The following is a 23474-nucleotide window of genomic DNA, read 5'->3' as shown; positions in this document are numbered from 1 at the left end:
ACAAATTGATGCTAAATGAAGTGTGTAGAACCAAGAGAACACTGTATATAGCAACAATGAGACTATGTGACAATCAACTGTGATAGACTCAGCTTTTTTCAGCAATGAGATGATTCAGGCCAATTCCAATAAACTTGTGATGGAGAGAGCTGACTGGATCCAGAGAGAGGACTATGAAGACTGATTGGCCATATATTATTTTCACCCTCTCTTTGTTGTTTACTTGATTTTTTTCTTTCTCTCTCTCTCTCTCTTTTTTTTTGATTTGATTTTTCTTGTGCAGCATGATAAATGTGGAAATATGTTTAGAAGAATTGCACATATTTAACCTATACTGGATTACTTTTGTTGTATGTTATATTTTAGTTTAATGTCTTTTCCAAAAGTAGGCTATGTTTATTTTAAATGGAATTCCATTTTTTTTTATCAATAAAGCAAAAATTAGTAAAGATAAAATTTTATTTTTTCCATCAAAAAGTATTTAAGTATATGCTATTGTGCTAAGTACTGGGAATGCAAAAAAAGTACCTGCCCTCAAGGAGCTCACATTATAATGGGGGAAATAAACATCAAAATAAATATTACTGCTACCAGTATAGATAGCTAGGTGGTGCAGTGGATAAAGTGCTACAAAATCAGGAAGACTCCTCTTCCTAAGTTCAAATCTAGCCTTGGATATTTACTGCATGTGACATGCAGGGTAAGTCACTGAGCCCTGTCCTTATTTTCTTTATCTGTCAAATGAGTTGGAGAAGGAAATGGCAAACTACTCCAGAATCTTTGCCAAGAAAGTGCTAAATGGGGTCATGAAGAGTTGGGCTTGACTGAAAAAACTGAACAACAATTAATAATAGCTAGAGTTTACATAGCATTTTAAGGTTTGCAAAGTACTTCACGTGCTATTTCTGGGAAATAATTAGGTATATATGAGACATAAATAAGAGTAAATGTGAGGTAATTTTTGAAATGAAGTAGGGGTACCTGGTAGGGGTATTAGGAAAATAGGATTTGATCTGTCTGGAAAGAAACCAAGGAAACTAAGGTGGGGGGTGGGGTGGATACAATGCATGGAGGGCAGTCAGTGCAAAGGAATATGTCACTTTAAATCAGCTCCATTTAATAGCTTGTCTTCTCAACAAGTGGGATAGGTGTTGAAGGGAGGGTGAGAATTTGGAATCCAAAACTTTACAAAAATTAAAGTTAAAAATTTAAAAATAAATAAAAATCCAATTATCTGTTTATAGGAAATCTTCATAATCATAACTAAGCAACAGCCATTTATCTAAATAAATGGATCAAAGATTTGGAGCTTAAAGGTCATCATGTCTAATCCTCTCCATGTTAAGGTGAGAAAACAAATTTCAGAGAAAAATGATTTACCCAGGGGAATACTAGGAGCAGAGAGTATATCTGGGATTCAATACTAGATCTTTTGACTTCAAATCTAGTGCTCCTTCCATTATACCATATTATATATCTTATCCTAATTAGAAGCAGAGAAAAAAACATTGGCTTAAATAGGCTAATTATAAGTTAGAGGCCTGAGACTACTGTGCCGATTTGCAAATAGACTAACAAACTCTATCTAAAGGTAGGAAAGCATTGAGTTCAGTCAAAAACCAATTGAAAAGGTAGAGAACTGTGGGTATGGACTTATCATACCTTGTTGGAGTTGGTAGAAACTTGGTTTTGCTCAACTTTTCTTATAAGGGAATTCGGGCTACTGGGGAGGAGAGAGTCCTATGTCTTGAAAATGACTTTGCTGTTAAAACAAATGGTGTGAATAAAACTTAAGAAAAAGAAAGAAGGAAAAGATCAATGTCTTTTGAAAGTAGGCAATTAATGTTAATTTGTTTGCAAACTTGTAAGAAACGCAACATAAAAACTAATAAAAGGCAAGACTTGTGAGAGATTCAATCTTTCCCAACTTAGTTTTATATTAGGAAAGCCACAGAAATGTTAGTTAGTTCTCAGGCAGGTGTTTATTTAGCTTATCTAAAGTTTAACAATCCAAATGCTCTAAATGCTGTTCCCTAGTTGAGCATCTATCTGGAAATGGACATATTTCCACATCTGGACTATAACATCAAGCATTTAAATTACCAAACATTGAAAACTGGGGTACATAAAATGATTTCACAAATGAGGGACATGGCAGACATCTCAAGAGGCTGGGGCAAACAAAATAGGCAAATTCTCTGAAGTTATTATTAGCTGAGTGTTTCAATTCCACAGATGTATCACAGCAAATGTAAAACATTAATAATAGAAACAGCTATACTGACTTTTTTACTTTTTGAAATATTTCTCATCAAGCTTGAAACTTTTCATACTTTGTTACTGCCTGGAATCAATTTAGTTTAATTTTTTTAATGAGTAAAATAGGAAGGAAATTTAAAATAAAATGTTCAGTTGTTTCTGGATTTTGAGAAAGTAAACAAGTATACTCCTCTTCAGTATATGAGAAAATGGGTGCTTTCTGAAATTCAATTCATTTAAAAGCAAATAAACTCTCACATATCATACTCTATCATTGATTTTGTGAACCTGAACAAGAAAAAAAGCGAGCACATGGAAGGCTGTTAAATAAAGATTCCACAGAGCTATGAAACATTTAAAAGGTCATTCTAATCTGGTGATATTGAAATTTTCCTGTCTTCCTATGATTCTAGGCAGAGATGTAGGTTTTCTGAGGGAAAATACTACTTAACATGGTGCTGGGTATATAGGGCACTTATTAAAATTGGATTGAATTGGACGCTCTGGATGTTTCAATACCCATTCCTTTCTTTCTCTGCTGCCTCACTTTACCCAAGTAGCTTCTCCTGCACAGGGGTCTAATTCAGAGAGACAGGTGAAGGGACACACAGATTGAATAGGAGAAGGAATAGGATTCTGGTGACAATCTATAAGGATAGAAAAGTAGTTTTGGGCAGGAGCCAGAGGAAGCCCCACTTGGTACTTGGGCAGTGAGTTGGTTCCAATTTGGTTGACATTTTTAAAGCTTTAAAAGGTCAATGTATATGCTATAACATACTGTACAAAGACACAAGACTGGTTTTTACTGTGCCTGTCAAGTGGCTGGCTTGAACCTGCTATTTACAACTTGCAGACAGTACAATTTCCATGTGTGAAGATGTGAGCATAATTTTACCTTCTGTTGTTTTTTAAACCACCTTGGGCCACGATTTTTAAATTGAAACACAAGAAGTAGGTTGTGCTCAGGTTCCCATAGCAACATTAACTTATCCAAATTGCCTGTGCTGTATGGAATACTTTCAATTACCAGTTTGGCTTTTAAATGTACACTTTAATTATGGGAAATGTAGATGAGTTAAGATTCTGATGCAAATCTTGGCTTTTACATCTACTGATTTATACATGTAACCTTAATATTGCTATTGACACATGCCACCAAACCAGTCAAGGCTGTCCTCATTTCATTTACAATCTTTCCTCTATTCAATCTATCCTGCATACCACTGCCAGATTAATCTTTCTACAGCACCCTTTCAATTCTGTTTTTTTTTTTTTAAGCTCAAAAATCTTCAATGCCTCTCAGTTGCCTATAGGATAAAATCTGGACTTTTTAGCTTCAAGGTCTTCCGACATTTGGCTCCAACCTAAGAGCAGAAGGCTGCAGTAATGCTGGGGGAAGAGGAATAGCTTTGTAGTTCAAATCCTATTATCTAATACTTAGTGTCTGTATGACTTGAGTGAGTCACAACCTTTTGGGACCTTTTGTTTCCTTATCTGTAAAACATGCAGGTTGATTTGATGGCTATAGCAGTCTCTTCTAACCTCTCTCAATGGAGAGGTTACCTGACACAAGACTCTTTAACTTCAGCTAGGCTAGTCCAATCATACTATATTCATGCTGAAATTCACCTTCTTCTCCTTATGTCCTTATCATCTATCAAAATATTAAGTAGCTTATTGAGTCTAATTCAGGTCTCTCCCTAGCCATTCCAGACAACATGATTTCTTACAATGCTTATAAGAATTTTCATACTTAGTCTAAATTTAGACTTTCGCATTTCTTTAATCTTACTACTCCCAATGAGACTACAAACTCCTAGAGTGCAGGGTCTTCCACTTCATTTGCATGCCCTACAATAGAATGAATATGTATTGGAAAAACATATAATTAATTTCATTTTTGTATACTGAAATTTTAAATTCTTTAAATTTTAACATTTTCAGAAGTATTATATTTGTTATTAAAAAAAAAAACCTCAATAATCTGTGTACCTGGTAACATTTAGAAACAATACTTGAGGATGGGCCACTTGTCACAAGAACAAAATAGCAGATACATAGGAAAGGAAAGAAAAAGTCAAAATTTACTCCAGATAGTTTCTGAATTAGGAGAGGAAAAAAATAGCTTTGAGCAAAATCTTGGGCTTTTCCTGAATTTCCCTGGAAACAGATATGATGCCTATTTGGTGACAGATGACAACTGAGCACAGCTAGAATATGCTTGTGAACTGATTACTGAACCCAATGGTATAAATAAAGCAGATGATTATCTCTACTTCTTAAAATAGGCAGGCTATTGTGTTTTTTTGTTTTTTTCAAGCAATCTCAATTAGCAGTAAGCTGAATAGGTAATATTTTGTTTTTTAACCATTTTCAAAAAAAGACAAAGGCTTAGAAGTAACAAACACAAACAAATATGCCTGAGCAATTCACATTTACTAATTTTTTAAAATTATCAAATGCAGAGAGTAAATCCTTCCATATCATTTAATATGTGTACATATGTATAAGCTTAATGGAAGGCCTCACCTATGATAAGCGAACCAAATATGATATTTCAGTTCTAGCTTCTAATTCTTTCAAGAAGAATTTTTGGAGAGACCTTTGCATGGGGTGATCTTGAAAAAGTACACTCTTCAACCAGCAGAAACCCCAGGAATGAGATCATCAGAATCATTATGGAATGAATGCAATGGTTTCTGAAATTTGCCCTGTATCCAAACTCGATGCATTCTCACTTTTTCTTTCCTATTAACTTGTAAACGCCGGTCAATCAGGTTCTGCTTTTCATCTAACCCAGCCTGATGGAACATATCGTGGACTTCCCCTGTGACACAAAAATGAAAAGCAAAAATATGACAAGCAATTAAGGACAAAAAAATATTCACACATCATTGCTTCAGTTAACTATCCGGATTTTTATCCTTTAACGGAACTTTTCATAAAACACCCTCTTCTAGGATACAAATGAGGATAAAAGCCTTAAGAAAAATGCATACATCCTACTTGCATTAATACAATGTAATAAGGAGGCATGATATAATACAAACAGAAGGGACAGGAGCTACTGGGTTTACCAATTTTGATATTTTAACAAATGTTCATTTTTAGAGTTTCCACTTAATAAAAGGGCCCAAATATGCCACAATGTAAATGTGTTTACAAAAGACTGGGAAAATCCTTGAATACAAGGCTTATTTAATACTCATTTAGTACCCTGTCAAAAATGTAGTTTAGAATGAAAAACTGATGAGACAAGTCATTTATTATGGGACTCATATGAATAAAATTCTCTTGATTGGCTCTACACTTTTATCAATTCTTTTTGCTTCATGCTAACAACACTCAACTGTGGACCAATGCACATCATCTGGCAAGTAATACTATGATGAAATAATAAGGCTGGTGGGCCAATTTAACTTGGGAAAAATATTTTAAAATATATTTTTTAAACCTTTCAATTTAAACTCCCAATAGGACATTTAAAAACACTGGAAGATGACCTTTAATCAATTATTTAACATTATGATACTTATATAATACTATAACTTTTGAATTTTTTTCCCCACAAAGAGAAAGTAAGAATTATGTTTCTCCAACCAACTGTATCCTTTTAGAATGTACCTTTCGTAAAGAAATATGCCCTGGTACCATCTCCTCGAACGTAAAAGTTTTCAGACAAACAGCATCCTACAGAAGATAGTTATGGAAAGTGGAAATTAAAATTCCAATTTGAGAACCAGGAGATAAAAATGAGTAAAATCAAGGTAAACATTCTTCAAGACACAAATATGCAAAATCACCAAGGTAACAAAAAGGATCTCATTATACCTTTTTTAAAACGAAGTTGAGTGAGATCATATCTTCCATGGTCTCGAAATAGCAACATTCCTCCAGGTCTTAGTAACTTGGACAGTCTGTTTACAACACCCTGCATCCTTTAAAGACAAAGCATGATGCCCTATTCAATTTCATCTTATTTTTTTTCAAAGTGAACCTTTATATTTTGAAGTGAAAATATGAAAAGGCTGTCATCAAGCTCATTATAAGGCCACAGGAAAATAAACAACAAACATGATCAAGAATGAGCACAAAAACTGCTTTTACCAAGAAGGAAGGCAGGATTCACATATATGAAATAACCAGAATCAAAGAAAATTTAACAGTGACAAAGAAGCCTACAGTGTCTACAGAGACCACCCAAGTGACTAGAGCTATTGGGTGGCTTCGTAGAGGTTTCTACAGAATATCTAGCAAACCTGTATTGAAAAATCACATAGATATTTTCCAATAACCACAGTAAAATTAATTGGCTGCAGGGCAAGAAAAAAGAAAAACTGCAGGGTGCTTCTGCTTGTAAAATCTTTTACAAAGTAGAGGATGTAATTGTGCCACTATTATCTCATACCTCAAAAGTCTAAAACGGAGTTCTTTCTCTGGGGTTTGTAAACTTGAAAAATGGATTTCCCCCCTTTATGTTGACTAATCTATTTAAATGTAATTGGTTTTCTTTATAATTCTTAAACATATAAAAACGGTCTTCTAAGAAGTCCATAGATTTTACCAGATAAGTTAAAGGGATCTACGACACACAAAAAGTCAAGAATTCTTGGTCTCAGACCAAGCTCACCTTTCCTCCAAAATGACTTTCTTTCCCACAAATTCATAACTTCCTTATGATTATCTATAAACTGTATCATCAATCACCAAAGCTCAAAATCTTGGAGGACAGATGGCTACCAGGATCATATATCTGAAGCTGGAAGGGACCTTTGGGACCATTTAGTTTTATTCCATATTCTGAAGATTAGGAAGCCCCCGAGAGGCTGTAACTTGTCATCTTCTCTGTATTTCTTGTAGTTCCATATCCAACTGACCACCAGATCCTATAGGTTCTTCCTTCTTTATGCTTTCTCTCAATCTGTTCTTTTTCACTTTCATTGTCACCTCCTTTACCTGTCATCACCATCCCATCTGAACAACAAACTTCTAAAATAGTATCTCTAATTCCATATTCTTTCTGAACCAAACCATCCTACTTGCTATGGTCACATTAATCTTCCCAAATGCTGTTATTATCATTGATCCACTCCTCAGCAATCTCCAACGATTTGTTATTAATTTTTACTGTTTTATTGTTATTGCTCAATCATTTCAGTCATGTCCAGCTCTTTGTGACCCTATTTAGGGTTTTCTTGGCAAAGATATTGGAGTGGGTTGTCATTTTCTTCATTAGTTCATTTTACAGATGAGAAAACTGAGGCATACAGAGTTAAGTGACTTGCCTAGGGTCACAATTAGTTCAGTATTCAAGGCCAGGTTCGAATCAGGAAGATGAGTCTTCCTGACATCAGGTTTGACACTCTATCCACTGTGCTACCCAGCTATCTGTTATTAATTTACAAAATATAATCTAGTTTTCTTATCCTACTATTCACTACGATCTCATCTCAACACTTTCTAACTCTAAATTTCAGTGCACTCCAGGCAAGCCTAGTTTATTCATTCTACTCAGTACACAACTTTTCCATTCTTTTATTCTATGCCTTTGGTAACTCCACATCCCTCATTTATAATGCTATCTTCTTCTTCTCCACCTATCCAAACCTTAAGGCCTACCTTAGGTGCTTCCTTCTCTGACTACTCTAGTCCTAGTCATTTCTCAATCCTTAGAATTATTGTGCATTCATTATGCATTCCATTGACTGGATAATTAGTCAAAGCTGTCTTGTGATTGCTCATTTTGTAATATATATATATATATATATATATATACACACACATATATATTATATATAGTATACAGACACATATATAGGTATGTATGTATAAACATATTTCATTAAATGCTTCTCAATTATATGTAAATTTTTTTAAAATTTTAAGTTCCAAAATTTGTCTTTCCCTCCCATCCCCTTCCTCAAGAAAGTAAGCAATTTGATCTCAATTATACAGGTGAAGTCAAGCAAAACATTTGCATATTAGCCATGTTGCAAAAGAAAACACAAACAAAATAAAACAATAAAAATAATTTTTAAAAACATGTTTTGATCTGCATTCAGAAATAAAACCGTTCTCTCTCTGAATATGGATAGCATTTTTCATCACATCTCCTTTGGACTGTTTTGGATCACTGTTTTGATATTCAGAATAGCTAATCTTTCATAGCTGATCCTTCCAATGCTAAATACAAAATTCTTCTAAGTCTACTCTTTTCAGTTTGTAAGAATTCACGTAAGTCTTCTGAAATCATCCTGCTCATCATTTCTTATAGCACAATAATTTTCTATCACAATCATATAACTTGTCTAGCCATTTTTCCAACTGATGAGCATCCCCTCAATTTGCAATTTTTTGCCACCATAAAAAGAGCTGCTATAAATATTTTTATATAAATAGGTCCTTTCCCCCCTTTTCTTTGACCTCTCTGGGATACAGAGCTAATAAAGATTTTGCCAGATCAAAAGGTATGCACAACGTTATTTATTTATCTATCTATTTATTTATTTTTATTAACTTTTTATTGATAGAACCCATGCCAGGGTAATTTTTTATAGCATTATCCCTTGCATTCACTTCTGTTCCAATTTTTCCCCTCCCTTCCTCCACCTCCTCCCCCAGATGGCAAGCAGTCCTTTACATGTTGAATAGGTTACAGTATATCCTAGATACAATATATGTGTGCAGAACCGAACAGTTTTCTTGTTGCACAGAGAGAACTGGATTCAGGAGGTATAAATAACCCGGGAAGAAAAACAAAAATGCAAGCAGTTTATATTCATTTCCCAGTGTTCTTTCTCTGGGTGTAGCTGCTTCTGTCCATCTTTGATCAATTAAAGCTCTCTTTATCGAAGAGATCCACTTCCATCAGAATACATCCTCAAACAGTATCGTTGTTGAGGTACATAATGATCTCCTGGTTCTGCTCATTTCACTTAGCATCAGTTCATGTAAGTCTCGCCAGTCCTATTCATCCTGCTGGTCATTCCTTATAGAACAATAATATTCCATAACGTTCATATACCACAATTTACTCAACCATTCTCCAATTGATGGACATCCATTCATTTTCCAGTTTCTAGCCACTACAAACAGGGCTGCCACAAACATTTTGGCACATACAGGTCCCTTTCCCTTCTTTAGTATCTCTTTGGGATATAAGCCCAGTAGAAACACTGCTGGGTCAAAGGGTATGCACAGTTTGATAACTTTTTGAGCATAGTTCCAAATTGCTCTCCAGAATGGCTGGATGTGTTCACAATTCCACCAACGATGTATCAGTGTCCCTGTTTTCCCACATCCCCTCCAACATTCCACATTATCTTTCCCTGTCACTCTAGCCAATCTGACAGGTGTGTAGTGGTATCTCAGAGTTGTCTTAATTTGGTATGCACAATTTTATAGCTCTTTGGGTGTAGTTCCAAATTATCCTCCAGAATGGTTAGACTAGTTCACAACACTGTTAATAGTGCATTCGTGTATTATTTTCCCCACATTTCCTCCAGCACTTTTCAATTTTGTTTTCTATCATGTTAGCTAATCAAATAGGAATGAAGTGATATCTCAGAGTTGTTTTAATGTGCATTTCTCTATCAATAGTGATTTAGAGCATTTTGTATGTGACTATTGATAACTTTAATTTCTTATTCTCAAAACTTCCTGGTCCATATTCTTTAACCATTGATTAACTAGAGAATGGCTCTTTTATAAATTTGGCTCAATTCCTTATATATTTGAGAAATAAGGCCTTTATCAAAGAAACCTGTTTTTGTTTTTGTTTTGTTTTGTTTTTAGCAAATTTATTTATTTTTAATACACATTGCTTTATGAATCATGTTGGGAGAGAAAAATCAGAGCAAAAGGGAAAAATCAAAAAACAGAAAAAAGAAGTGAACACAGCATGTGTTGATTTACATTCATTCTCCTTAGATCTTTTTCTGGATATAGATGTCATATTCTGTTCAAAGTCTATTGGGATTGCTTTGGATCAGAGAAACCTGTTGTAAAGTTTTCCCCAAGTTTCCTGTTTTCTTTCTAATGTTGGCTGTATTCATTTTGTCTGTATAAAAACTTCTTAATTTCATGTAATTAAAATTATCTATTTTACTTCCTGTAATTTTCTTCATCTCCTATTTGGTTATAAACTCTTCTCTTATTCATAGATATGACAGGTACATTTTTCCATGCTTCTCTAAATTATTTATGATATCACTCTTTATATATAAGTCACTTATCTATTCACTTATCTTTTTTGATTCTATCTTGATAAATGGTATAAGATGTTGGTCTATGCCTAGTTTTTACTGAATTGACAAGAGTTCTCCAAGCAACCTTTGTCAAATGATGAATTCTTACCTCCAAAGTTTGGGTCTATGTATTTATCAAATAGTGGGTTATTATGGTTGTTTACTATTGTATATGGTATGTCTAACGTATTCCACTGATTCATCATTCTATTTCTTAGCCAGTACCAGATTGTTTTGATAATTACTGCTTTGGAATATAGTTTGAAATTTGGAAAACAATCTTCTCATTTCCATATTATCTTTCTACATAGAATCCTTCTAACTGTCCTAATAATGAAACAGTTCTTAGACAATATATGCAGGGGGATTCTAAATGGTGCAGTGGATACAGCACCATACCTGAAATAAAATCTGGTCTCAGACACTTATTATTTCCTAGCTGTGTGATCCTGGGTAAGTAGCCCTAATTGCTTTAACAAAAATGAAGAAAGAAAGAAAAAGAAAGAAGGAAGAAGGAAGAAGGGAGAAGGAGAAGAAAAGAAGAAAAAGAAGGAAGAACAATAACGAGAAAAAAGATGATGATAATGATATATATATATATATATCTCATCTTCTCATAAAGATAAACAGATCGACCTTTTATGTCCCTTATGATTTCTCTTTCATGTTTATCTTTATATCCTTTCTTGAGTCTGACATTTAAAAGTAAAATTTTTTTTCTCAGCTTTGGTCTTTTCATCAAGAATGCTTGAAATTCCTGTATTTCATAAAATATCCATTTTTTTCTCTTGAAAGAATTTTATTGAGTAGGTTATTCTTGGTGGTAATTCCAGCTTTTTTGTCTTCCAGAATATCATATTCCATGCCCTTTACTCCTTTAGTAGTAACTGCTAAAATCTGTGTGATCCTAACTGTTGCTCCATTTTATTTAAATAGTTTCTTTCTGGCTGCTGGAAGTATTTTCTCTTTAATCTGAGAGCTCTGGAATTTGACTATAAAATTTTTGGAAGTTTTCATTTTGGGATCTCTTTAAGGAGGTGATCAGTTGATTCTTTCAATTTCTATTTTACTTTCTGGTTCTGGTATATCAGGGCAGTTTTCCTTGATAATCTCTTACATATAATATGATGTTTTACATTTTTCTTTGATCATGGTTTTTATCTCCCCTTGATCTCTTTTCCAGGTCAGGTATTTTTCCTATGAAATATTTCACATTTTCTCTATTTTTAATTTTTTTAAACTTCGTTTGATTGTTTCTTGATGTCTCATGGAGTCATTAATTTCTGCTTGTCCAATTCTAATTTTTAAGGAATTATTTTCTTCAGTGATGTTTGTACCACTATTTTTTCATTTAATTATTCTGTTTTTTTAAAGTGGCATTTTTCCCCATATGTTTTTGTGGCTTTTTTCCCAGGCTGTTAAATGTCTTTTTTTTTTTCTCTTTTTTTTTTTTTTTTGTTGCCTTTGTTTCTTTGCCTAACTTTTCCTCTACTGTTCTTATTTGATTTTTGGATGGAGGTAATTGAAGCTAAGTGACTTTCCCAGGGTCACAAAGCTAATAAATCACTGAGGCCAGTTTGGACTCATGTCTTCCTGACCCCAGGGCTAATCCTATATTCCCTATGCTACCTACCTGTCTCTTATTGGGCTTATGTCCAATTCCCATTTTTCTCTGAGATTTTACTTGTAGTTTTTTACTTCATTGTCTTCTTCTGAGTTTGTTTTTGATCTTCTATTTTACTACAAAAGCTTTTTTATGATCAGGCTCTTTTCTTCTTGATTTGGAACTTTATACTAATGTTAGGTCCTGTTGCTAGAATGCAGGAAGGTAGAGGAGTATCTTCTCAATTTCACCGTGTTGTTTTCCAAACTAGTTATGGGTATTTTAAAGTTTTTAGTACTTCCAAGATGGTGTGAGACCTGGAGAGAAATGTGGTTACTGCTCTCTTAATCATCACTCTGGTCCTTACTCAGTAGGGTCTCCTAATCTCTTGGGATTACAATCAATGCTATTCTCAGGGGTCCTATTCTCTTAGGACTTCCAATACCTCTTTACTGACAATGCTCCTCTCCATTCTTGAACTGTGACCCAGAAATGGGTAATGCGATAGAATTGCCAAATAGCTTGCAAGCAATATATCACTTATACATGAGAAATTATGTAAAATGTTTCCACATTAACCATGTTGCAAAAAAAAAAGAAAAAAAATAAAGTAAAAAAACTATGCTCTAATTTTCATTCAGTTCATCACTCAGTTTAGTTTCACTCAGTTCACACATATACATACATATATACATATACATACACATATACATATATACATATGTGTATATATTATAAATCATCTATAGATGAGGAAACCAAAGCTCTTTCAATAGGAATGTAAGTTTTATAAAGGCAAGGGTTATTTCACTTTCATTTTTGGATAAGTAGGTTCCCATAGTGGCTGACACATAGCAAATATTTAAAATATGTTCATTGATTGATTTCTATTATATATTAATAATATATTTTTTCTGAGATGTAGGCTATCACACCTACAAGACTACTAAAAATAGGTCTAAGGGAGTTGTTATGTTATTTCTTTTTTCTTGATATTTTACATGGCCAACCTAAGTAAAGAGTGAGACTCTTACCATGCCACAGGGGCCCAACCTCCTAAGTCTAGGGACCGAGACTCCTGTGAAAAATCAGAATACTATGATGGTACAAATGGTTATAACATAATCCAGTATAAAATACTGTTAAGTGAAATTGATATTGTGATTTTAGTATATTGTCACAATGCTAAAAAGAAAATCCTAAATTCCTAAAGAAAAGTTAAATATTAAATTACTCTTCCTTTTAGACTAAAGAGACATTCAATGTTAGGAATGAATTCTATTGTTTATCAATTTTACTTTGTCCTTAGTCAACAAATGGATGAAATACAATTACTTGATTTTTTTGAATGGCATGAGTTCTTATCTTCAGCAAAACAGTTTAGAAGTTAAATACCTAAGAAATATTACTTCTTTAACTGACACCCTACCAATTAAAATTGCAATACCACGCAAGTATAGCAGATAGGATTTCTAAACTAGAAATTCTATGCTCAGGTTCTAGTCAAGTTATATTGGTAACTGCCATGTGGTGACAAGCAAGAGACTTATCTTTCTTGGGGTTTGTAAAAGATCAGGCTTTCTAAAGTATCTTCCATCTTCCATATTGTATATTTCTCAACTCAGCAAAGGTGCTCTTACTGATGGTTCCTAGTTATACAAATTGATTTCAGGGTGGGAAGCAGAGATTTCACAAAAAAATCTTTTAAATAGAGGATGGACAAACTACTTGTTATTTACATTATATTCCAGATTGCTTTGGAGGAAGAGGTGGTATTGGTTGAATTAGATAGTTTTTAAGGTAACTTTCTAACTCTAAAATTCTGTGACTTTGTGAGTACCCAAGTGGCCATTTCCAATGTGGCCGGAATATTTGAAATTCTTGTCTTGGTATGTTAGTGAATTCAATTTGTGGTTAAGCTTTAGATGATGTTCAGGAGTTATAAGATTGGAAAGAGATTGTTAGGACAGGAATGGAGATGTAGACTAAAGAATTATTTGCATCTGAATTGTTGAGCTCAACTGTGTTGAATTTGAGAAATTAATTATGAAACATAAAAGAGAGAGGGCTGTGGGTAGAAGAGCAGAATTAACTAAAGAGTTTTACAGATTTTAAGTGAAGAGTTATATGGTTTGTTGGTTTTATTTTTGTTTGTTTTTTAAATATATAATGGTAGTGGAAGGAAGGGACTTTGGTATGTGTAAGCTTAGAAGGAAAGGGTTTTCTGGGGTTGCTTTATGCTGTTATAGACTATTTTCAAACTGTGTGCTTTTCCACAGCCTCTGATAATGATAATTTTGGTTTTTAAAAAGCACATGCCTTACATTTTAAAACACCACTTCACTCTTAGGTTTTATGTTAGAAAAACAAGATGCATGAACTTATTGATTAGTAAACTCATACAGAATTAAAATGAAAAACAAACAGCTAAACACTCCAATATTCATTCATTTTTCCAAACTTTCCCTCAGCCTCTAGTACCTGTTACTTTAGATTCCACTTTGTAGGGAAGTACCCTTCAAAAAACAGCTCAGGTATTACCTCTTACAAGAGGCCTTCCTGGCCTTCCATTTATTTGCGCTATCTCCCTCTTGAAATTTACTGCACATGACTGAGTTTACTTACTTGCAAACAGGTCATTTTCCTCCAGTAGAATGTAAGTTCTCTGAGTATAAAGACTATCACATTTTTATCTTTGCATACAGTAAGTTTTTGATAATTATTTGTTGAATTGAAATGAATTGGACAAGACTGAAGACTGTGAATAAAGATGAACAGAATTCTTTTCATTTTGGTTAACAATGAAGTTTCCAAATTGGCTCTAAGAATGGTGAGAGATGGAAACAAAGAAAATGAAATTTTTATTTCTCTTCTCCTTGTTTACCTGAGTCCATTGTTCTGCTTTGGCTTTCTCTGGATTAAAGACAAAGTAAATGAATGTGGCAGGCTCTTCTCGTAAAACTTACTGTGGTTTTACAGCAAGTTCTCTGGGTTTAATGGTTCAGGACCTGGTAGAATTTTGTTGTCATTCACTCTTTGTGATTCCATTTGTGGTTTTGGCAAAGATATTTAAGTGGTTTGCCATTTTCTTCTCCAGCTCATTTTACAGATAAGGAAACTGAGGTAAACAGGGGTAAGCAACTTGCCCGTGGTAACAAGGCTAGGAAGTGGTTGAGGTCAGATTTGAAGTCAGGGATTTCTGACTCTAGGGCTGATGCTCTATCTGCTGGGCCATCTAGCTGTTCCATCGAATTATCTGAGATTTTTTAAACAACCAGGTAGCCTATTTCTCTTATGGTCACATCTGATCACAGAATCCTGAATGACCCTGACTATGAACATTTAAAAAAAAAGTCTCCTTGTTAGGCAAAAATAAATTAATATCATGCTTGACTGAAATGAATTTTTAAAAAATCAGTATGTTACATGTAAAAAGTTTTTCTGTTACATTTTTTTAAATCTGTTCTTTGACATCCAAGCCAAATCATTATTTAGAACAAAATAAGTTCAAATATTCTTTCTTGGGGTTCTTACCAAGAAAATCTTCCTCCTTATCCTCCTGCTTCATCTCTCGACTAATCATATTGGGAGACAAGATAACACAGATTGTGTAATTCAACTAGCTCCTGGAAAAGTCACCATTTAGGTCAATTAATGGAAAAAATAATATAAGGAAACTGTGATAAAACAGCAGTATCACAAGACTAAAGTATAGCTAGTAGATGAACATAAATGTTCCCTTGCTCCAAAGCTTAAGAATTTTTATGTCTACACAAGAGTGTTTTTGACTTCAGTTTGCCATTCTTTTAACTAAGTGATCATCTCTGAAGAAAAAGTTAAGAACGGATAGAACATATAAGAAAGGACCAAGCTTATACCAGAAACTCCAGCTTTTTTGGAAATGGAAGATGATCACCAAATCTGATGTGATTCAAGCTAAGTATATATCTCTGCTATCTGTCGAGCATGCCAGTCTCTATTTCATGCAAATCTCAAGAAACTTCCCACATGCTTACCTTGACATTCCCAACACAGTGAGATGTGACAAAGGCAACTAAATAATAAATTCGAGTGTTCTTATAGGGTTTTTTTCTGCCTCACAGACCATACTAACAAGAAGTTTAGCTAAAATTTTTAACAGATCCCATGTGGATTAAACTGACAAATATAAACAATCCATTGCTGGCTGCTGCTGCTTCTTTTCTTTTTCTTCTTCTCCTCCTCCTCTTCCTCTTCCTCCTCCTCTTCTTCTCCTCTTCTTCCTCCACCTCCTCCTCCTCTCCTTCTTCTACTTCTTCTTCTTCTTCTTCTTCTTCTTCTTCTTCTTTTCCTCCTCTTTTTCTTCTTCCTCCTCCTCCTCTTCCTTTCTCCTTTGTGCACCCTTGTGGATTTGTGGCCTCTCTTTTTGAACTGTGTTAGGATGTTAAATCAGGATGTTTGTTTCTGATCTCCAAGAACAACTTACTGTTCCCATGCTCATCTCCCTCCTACCCCCCGGGAGCCTATTAGGCTGTTTCTGAATTTGTAATTTCCTTGAAGCACTGTCACTTTTAATAGGTATGTGTCTTGCCAGAATATGCTCACTTCATTTTGACAGTGACAGAAAGCTCACTAATGAAGTAGTTTGACCAGTTTCTTTCTAAAATTCTGAAAAGGGAGGGGGGACTGCATTTAAAAGAAGGCATATTATACATAATGTAGCTTGCTAAATAATAAATTCAAGAATTGTCATTTCACTTTGATATTCCTGAAAACCACTAGTGATAAGAAAAAAAAAAGCTTTAATATATTTGCTTTGCCCTTTAGTCTTCATTTACCTGTCAGGATGAATAGAAGAGAGCACAAAGACTAGGAGAATGACATCCAGGATCCCATCAGGAAAAGGGTAGGATAAGCCATCATCACACACATCATGAACAAAGGCAGAACACTGGGCTGGGCTATAGGCTGAGTGGGACTGTCATGATGGAAGAAGAGAAAGATGAAGAATTCCAAAGTTATTAAGCAGACCTTCAGGGGGTTGCTTTGTTGTTTTCTATTGTTTAAAAGGTCAAATCTTTTTTTATTCCTTCTGAGAAGGAATAATTCTCTTTTCTCAGAGAATTAAGAAACACTTGATTTATAGGCCAGGGTTCCTATTTCTTCCATCTGGATATCAGAAATTATGTTTGTCAATTCACTTTCCTAATAAAATATTTTCTGTGCTAAAAAAGAGTGGCCTCACAAAACGATTGACCAGGTTTCTAACCATAAATGATGATTTTGATCCTGAGCCTCAACCATCTTTTTCTAAGCTAGTCTCCTTGTATTTGAGGTATCATAGGTTCCTTCCTTTTGTCTTAAGGCTCTTTAGTTAAAATGTCACATTAATGCAATTATTTATACTGAAGCAAGAATTAGATCCACATCTCTGGGTAGGAGAAAAATAGAGAGAATATATGGGCACTGGATACAAAGGTTACAAGTTGACAATTTAGGGGGAAAGGGAAGTCAAAGTATAGCCTAGGACCCTAAAGACGAACTTTCCTGACTTTTAACATTTTTGCCCAAGTTTGGTCTTCAATGAATTCTTGCTGACTAAATGGAAGAAGGAATCAGTGACAGAAGCTGCTTGTCTTGACTATGAGATGATAAAGTTACAAAATTGTTCTAAATATTGCATTTTCCCTTAAATTCATGATTGACAGATTTAATTATCAAAATTCTTATTTGTAAATGTTTTTGACCCACTAAAAAGTTTCATGTATTTACTGTTTACTTACTAAAATAGTATTTAATATTTGATTTTTTTCTAAAGTTATCTTCTTAAGTCTTCAAAAAGCATACCCTAAAAATCTGGGATGTGGTGGGCAAGTCCATGCTTCCTTGTAATGCCAGAGAAACTGAGGCAAGAAAAGATTAGAAAGTATTTAATAATTTATTTAAAAGGGAGAGATTTACTGGGACCAAATGGATGCATGGTTTGATCCCAGGACTGAATGAGACTATCATCTCTAAGAATCCAGCAAACAATGTGAGTTCTCAATGACATATATGCACATGGCTCAGACTCAGAGGGTATACTGAGGCAGGGGCGGAGTCGGGATACTGAGAGCGGGAAAGGAACTCTGACAGGGTGGGGTGAGCCTCCATCCCAGAGAGGGATGACATAATAGGGGGAGGCACCCTGGACATGGGGAGAGGCATCTTGAGATAAGACGGTATCTGACATTCCAGTAGCTAGGTATGGGGAGAGGCATTCTGATATTCTAAAACATAAGATCTTTTATCCTCATCAAATATTCTGATAAAGAGGGAGGGGAGATTTTGTAGGACTGAGCTTTGAACTGATAATTATAAACTGAAGCAGAGAAACTAAGTCAGGACTGGATCAGGATAATTAGGGAAACTGAGTCAGGACAATAAAAGAGAACTGTGGCATAACATCCTAACTTTTCTTTATCCTTCATAACTGTAAACAGAAAGCCTGGAGTAGTAGATAGAGGATCAGTTTTGGAATTAGGAAGACTTAGAATAAAGTCTTGCTTATGATTCAACTTTGTTCTGTGATCACTTAACCCATTAGTGTTGTTGAATCATTTCAGTCATGTCCAACTCTCTGTGACTCCATCTGATGTTTTCTTGGCAGAGATACTGGACTGGTTTGCCCTTTTCCTTTTCTAGCTCATTTTATAGATAAGAAACTGAGGCAAACAAGGTTAAATGACTTGCCCAGGGTCATTCAGCTAGCAATACCTGAGGCCAGATATTAACTCAGGAAGATGAGTCTTCTTGACTTTCACTCTAGCACTCTGAGCACCAGCCAGCTACTCCCAATTTATCAGTGTCCCCAAATAAAACCCTAGACTCTAAATTGCTCTTTTGTAGTAGTGGGGAGAACTTTACACACCAGTACTTTCTCACAAAATCACAGATCTGCATACTTTCCTCCCCAATAAAAGATTATGAAGGCTTTGATTATTCACTGTTTCAGGTTTTGCCTCCTCCCCCACCCCTTTTTCTTTCTTTGCTTTTAAATGGTTTAGAGAACCTTATTTTTTTTATATATATTTTTATCATTGAACGATACCTTCCTCCCTCACTGAACTTTTCCTTTTGACAGAAGTTAAGTAGAAGTGACTGAGTTTGATGGCACATAATAATGATAACAATAATAATGAATAAAAATTAATTTACATAACACCTACTATGTGCCAGTCACTATTCTAAGTGCTTTACAAATATCTCATTTAATCACATGTAACATTCTGTACCTGTAGTCACTTTACCTCTTTTCTCAAGAGAAAGAAAATATGTTTCCTCATTTTTTACCCTGACCAAAAATGGTCATTGCTGGCTTTCTTTTTTGGTTGATTTAGTTTATATTATCATAGTCACTGTAGATAATGTTTTCAGGCTTTGTCTTCTGGTACTGGCACTGATAAATTTTTTTCCCCTTTCTAATTTTGCATGGAGACCTTGATATTTTAGTGCTTTCTAACTGGATGTTTCTAATCTAGATTATTTTTTATTTATTTTTATTTTTTGATGAATGGGGGCCAGAGCAATAAGGGTAGTATGTGGTCTGTTTAAGGATAAGAAGATAGGATAATAAGTGTTTTATTTTGTATCCAAAGTATATCAAAATATCTAGGTATAGACCTCCTGACAGCTTCTCCATTTTTAAAATCTTTGGTCACATCAGTATTAAAGTTCCTGACAAAGTGGCCCAAATTTGATGTCCCTTTGTCTCTTCATCTCTTCACAAAGACTATCTGTCTCCTAAGTAACACATCCCATTCTTCCTCACTGCCTCAAGGAATAACAACAATAATAGTTGACATTTATGTAGAGACTCCCAAGAATCAGACAATTATCTTTTTTGATCCTTCCAACAATGATAGGAGATGGATACTATTATATAGATGAGGGAAATGAGGCAGAAGTTAAGTAGGTTGCCCAGTTACACAACCAGTAAATATCTGAGACTACATTTGAGCTCAGCTTTTCCTGCTGCCAGGCCCTACATTCTATTCATTACCATACTATCAGTATTTCCTGATTCCTTCTTTCCTCAGTTGTTAGTTTCTTTTTTCAATCTGCCTTGTATTTATATATATGTACATGTTGTATATCAACTAGAATGTGACATTTTTGTCTTCATATCCCCAGTGTTTGGGACAAAAAAACCTACCCAAATTGACTACTACAGAGATCACTCATAGAAAGCAGAATTATTTATTAGAATCTTGAGAAGCGGACCCCATCCTGGTCTGCAAGCAAAATTTCACAGCAGGATAGGGCCAGAACCTTGAAAATGCTTATAGCTTTTATACATTTCAGACAAAGAACCTCCAAAATCCCACCCTCTATATGTTGTGATTGGTCACATAAATCTACTGTGCCCCTAGTTGGTCAGTGGAATGTAGTAGACAAGATGATATACAGCTTCTTCAGCCCCGTAGTCCGGGCCTTATCTAAAATCATGTGACTTTGGAGAAGCTGAAACTGAGGCCTATTAAGGCTTGATCTACTTTAGAATCTCTAAGTTCTTCACCTTTTCCCACATACCAGTACCTAGCACAGTATTCATTTTTTTTTTTTTTTTGACTGAACTTATAAGTTCACAGGTATAGGGAACTCCTGGTAAGCAAATTCACTCGATGAAGATGAATACCTGTTCTGAAACTTAACTGTTTTAGGAAGTTGTCCTGGGTACTCAGAGGTTAAGTGGCTTGCTCAGGATTATTCTGCCCTGGGCCAAAATGGATCAAGAGGCAGCAAAAGAACTCTCATTTTTCCAACCCTGAAGCTGGCTCTCTAGCTACCATGTTATACTGTCTCTCATTTACAAAATTAGTAATAGGTGCTTAATAAACTTTTTAAAAATCAAATTGAATCAGAACAATTGATATCTTCAGAAAAAAGTATTCTTTTTTCCTTAGAAATAACAAAAACTCAGATTAAATGGCCAGATGTCATCTTATCTCAGTACTGAAGGCCTTTGGATGGAGGTGTGGGAGGGGGACTCTCAAACTATAAAGGCAATAAAAGAGATACCTTTACTAGCTCCACTGCTCCAGAAGCAAAATCACAGCAGTAAAGAAAGGTCTCTGGAGCATTCCTATGAAAGCAAGGGAACACTCTAATTATGTTGTTGCCATAGATATATTCAAGCTACACACAGAGGAAATTGCATGTATGACTTATTAATAGGGATTCTTATATAACTTGGGGCAAGCCTTGACCTATTATTGTTTATGTGGTTTCATTAGCATCATCATCACTATCATCAATAAAAAGTGACAATAATGATTAGAAATAGTAATACTAGTGCTGCTTTTTATACCAGCACTGTGGGGTTTTCTCCCCATATTACTTCTGAATTGACACTGATTTCAGTGGCTTCCTATCATCTACAGGGTGATCTAAACTGCTCTGCCTGGCATTCAAGGCCCTTTAAAATTTGACCTCCTGCCCATGCTTCAAACTTCACCTTTATTTATCCCCCTTTTCCTTCCAACCAAAGGAATGTACTCATGTTTACCACAGTGGGTTGGGTTGTTCAATCACACCATTTTTCCCAGGCAGGCATGTCTTTTCCACTACATTCCATTTATCTAAGTTTAACCTTCTTTCAAAGACTACTTCGAGTCCCAATATCCCTAAAAAAAATTTCTAGAATACTGCGGTCATTGATGAATTTTTTCTTTTCCTGAATTTCTGCAGGATTTTAACAACTGTACAACTTGTCTGTCACCCAGCATTTGCTGTCATCAAAATTTTCTAATATATTTTCTAGTATAGCTTTCAAAGTTCTTATAAAGGTGAAAGTGTCTTATTATTATTTTTGGTACAAGTTATGCTTATAAAAATAGATGCCTTCTCTTTTACATCACAATTCATTTATGAATATACTCCTCCCTTCCTCTAGCCATCTCTTGGAATAAAAATGAAAAAAAGGAAGAAAAAAACAGTTTAACAAAATCAAACCTACTGACTGCATCAGAGAGTAAATATACCACAGCCGTCATTCCCCACCTCTGCAACCATGGAAGGGAGATGTATTTTCTTACAGGGTGATCTAAGTCATTATAACAATAAAAGGTTCAGCTTTGCTTTATTGTTTTTTCCATTTCCATTGCTGTGGTCAATGTGAATAGTTTTCCTCGAACTCCTTATTTTATTTCATAAGTTATCTCATGATTCTGTTAATTTCTCATATCTGTCTTAAAAAAAACAGCTCAGTAATACTCAATTAATATTAATGTATCACAATTTGTTCATATCTTCAGAGTCAAGCATAGTGCCTGGTACATAAAAGGCTGCTAATAAATGCTTGTTGACTGATTGACTTAGCCATTCCCGAGTCAATGGGCAATCTACTTTGCTTCTAGTTCTGTTATCATAAAAAAAGCACAATTATGAATATTTTATTATAAATGGGACCTTTCCATTTCTAACCTCTTTGGAGAAATTCTTCACTTTAAATAAAACTTTAGTCCAATGTGTGTGGCAAAATATTTTAAAATTATAGTAACAAAACAATAATCTAATTTTACAGATTAGAAAATTGAGGCAGAAAGAAGTTATATGGCTTGCCCAGAGTCAAAATAACTAATGTCTGAAGCAGAATTTGAATTCAAATCTTCCTGACTAAGATAGTCATTCTTTTCACTGTTTCAAAAAGAAATACAAGTACAATTCCTAAGGTTAATGAAATAGCTAAGCCTGTTTTTTAAAAAATCCATTTCTGATCAAGTTGATACTGGATGTAATAATATTATAAACAAAGTACTTAGGGAAAAGGTGGGTTATTTGATCCATTTCTGATCAAGTTGTACTGGATGTAATAATATTATAACAAAGTACTTAGAGAAAAGGTGGGTTATTTGCTATCAGTGTATGACTAGAAATATTACCGGGGACTATAATTAATCTTACAAGATGTTTCTCAGCAGTTTTCATTTTCCTTTTTGTTCATATAAACCATTTGGTAGATTCTTTAGTTCATCATGGTTTTGCCTTGAAAAAGAAAACCTCAAGAGATCTCTTTTTAAACTGTGTTTTTTATTCATAAATGACTGTCATTTTGCTGGCAATATCAGAAGTTTAAAAAAAATTTTAACATCAGGTTCGAAATCAGAGTCATTAGAAATTAGAAGCATTTGTGTTTTTCACATATTTTTGGGATGTGGTAATCAAGCTAGGTCCATAGTAATCTATTTTGTCATCATAACTTTGGTTATTCAAGCTTTTTTTTTTTTCATTTCATCTTATTTTGATACACTCCAATAACAATGATGAGTTTTAAAAAAAACAGGAATATAAATATATGGTTGCTTTACATGCTTTTGCTAAGATATACTATATAGATGGATAACGTA

General features: G+C 34.4%; 1 protein-coding gene across 2 annotated transcripts in view; it reads right to left on the bottom strand.

Annotated features, from left to right (window-relative positions):
• Nucleotides 1-445: 445 nt before the first annotated feature.
• METTL8 (methyltransferase 8, methylcytidine) overlaps nt 446-23474 on the bottom strand; it is a 116389-nt gene continuing 93360 nt past the window's right edge. The window contains exons 6-10 of one of the 2 annotated variants that reach the window (XM_051991092.1): nt 21148-21211; nt 16926-17065; nt 6091-6197; nt 5884-5949; nt 446-5086 (exon numbers count right to left, since the gene is read on the bottom strand). In XM_051991092.1, coding sequence (XP_051847052.1) covers nt 4896-5086; nt 5884-5949; nt 6091-6197; nt 16926-17065; nt 21148-21211 — 568 coding nt within the window. In that variant the 3' untranslated portion in view covers nt 446-4895. The remainder of the gene's footprint in view (nt 5087-5883; nt 5950-6090; nt 6198-16925; nt 17066-21147; nt 21212-23474) is intronic. The other variant, XM_051991093.1, reaches the window with a different exon arrangement.

Source organism: Antechinus flavipes, chromosome 3 (genome assembly GCF_016432865.1).
Source record: "Antechinus flavipes isolate AdamAnt ecotype Samford, QLD, Australia chromosome 3, AdamAnt_v2, whole genome shotgun sequence".
NCBI lineage: Eukaryota > Metazoa > Chordata > Mammalia > Dasyuromorphia > Dasyuridae > Antechinus > Antechinus flavipes.
This window is presented reverse-complemented; position numbering and strand designations above follow the sequence as displayed.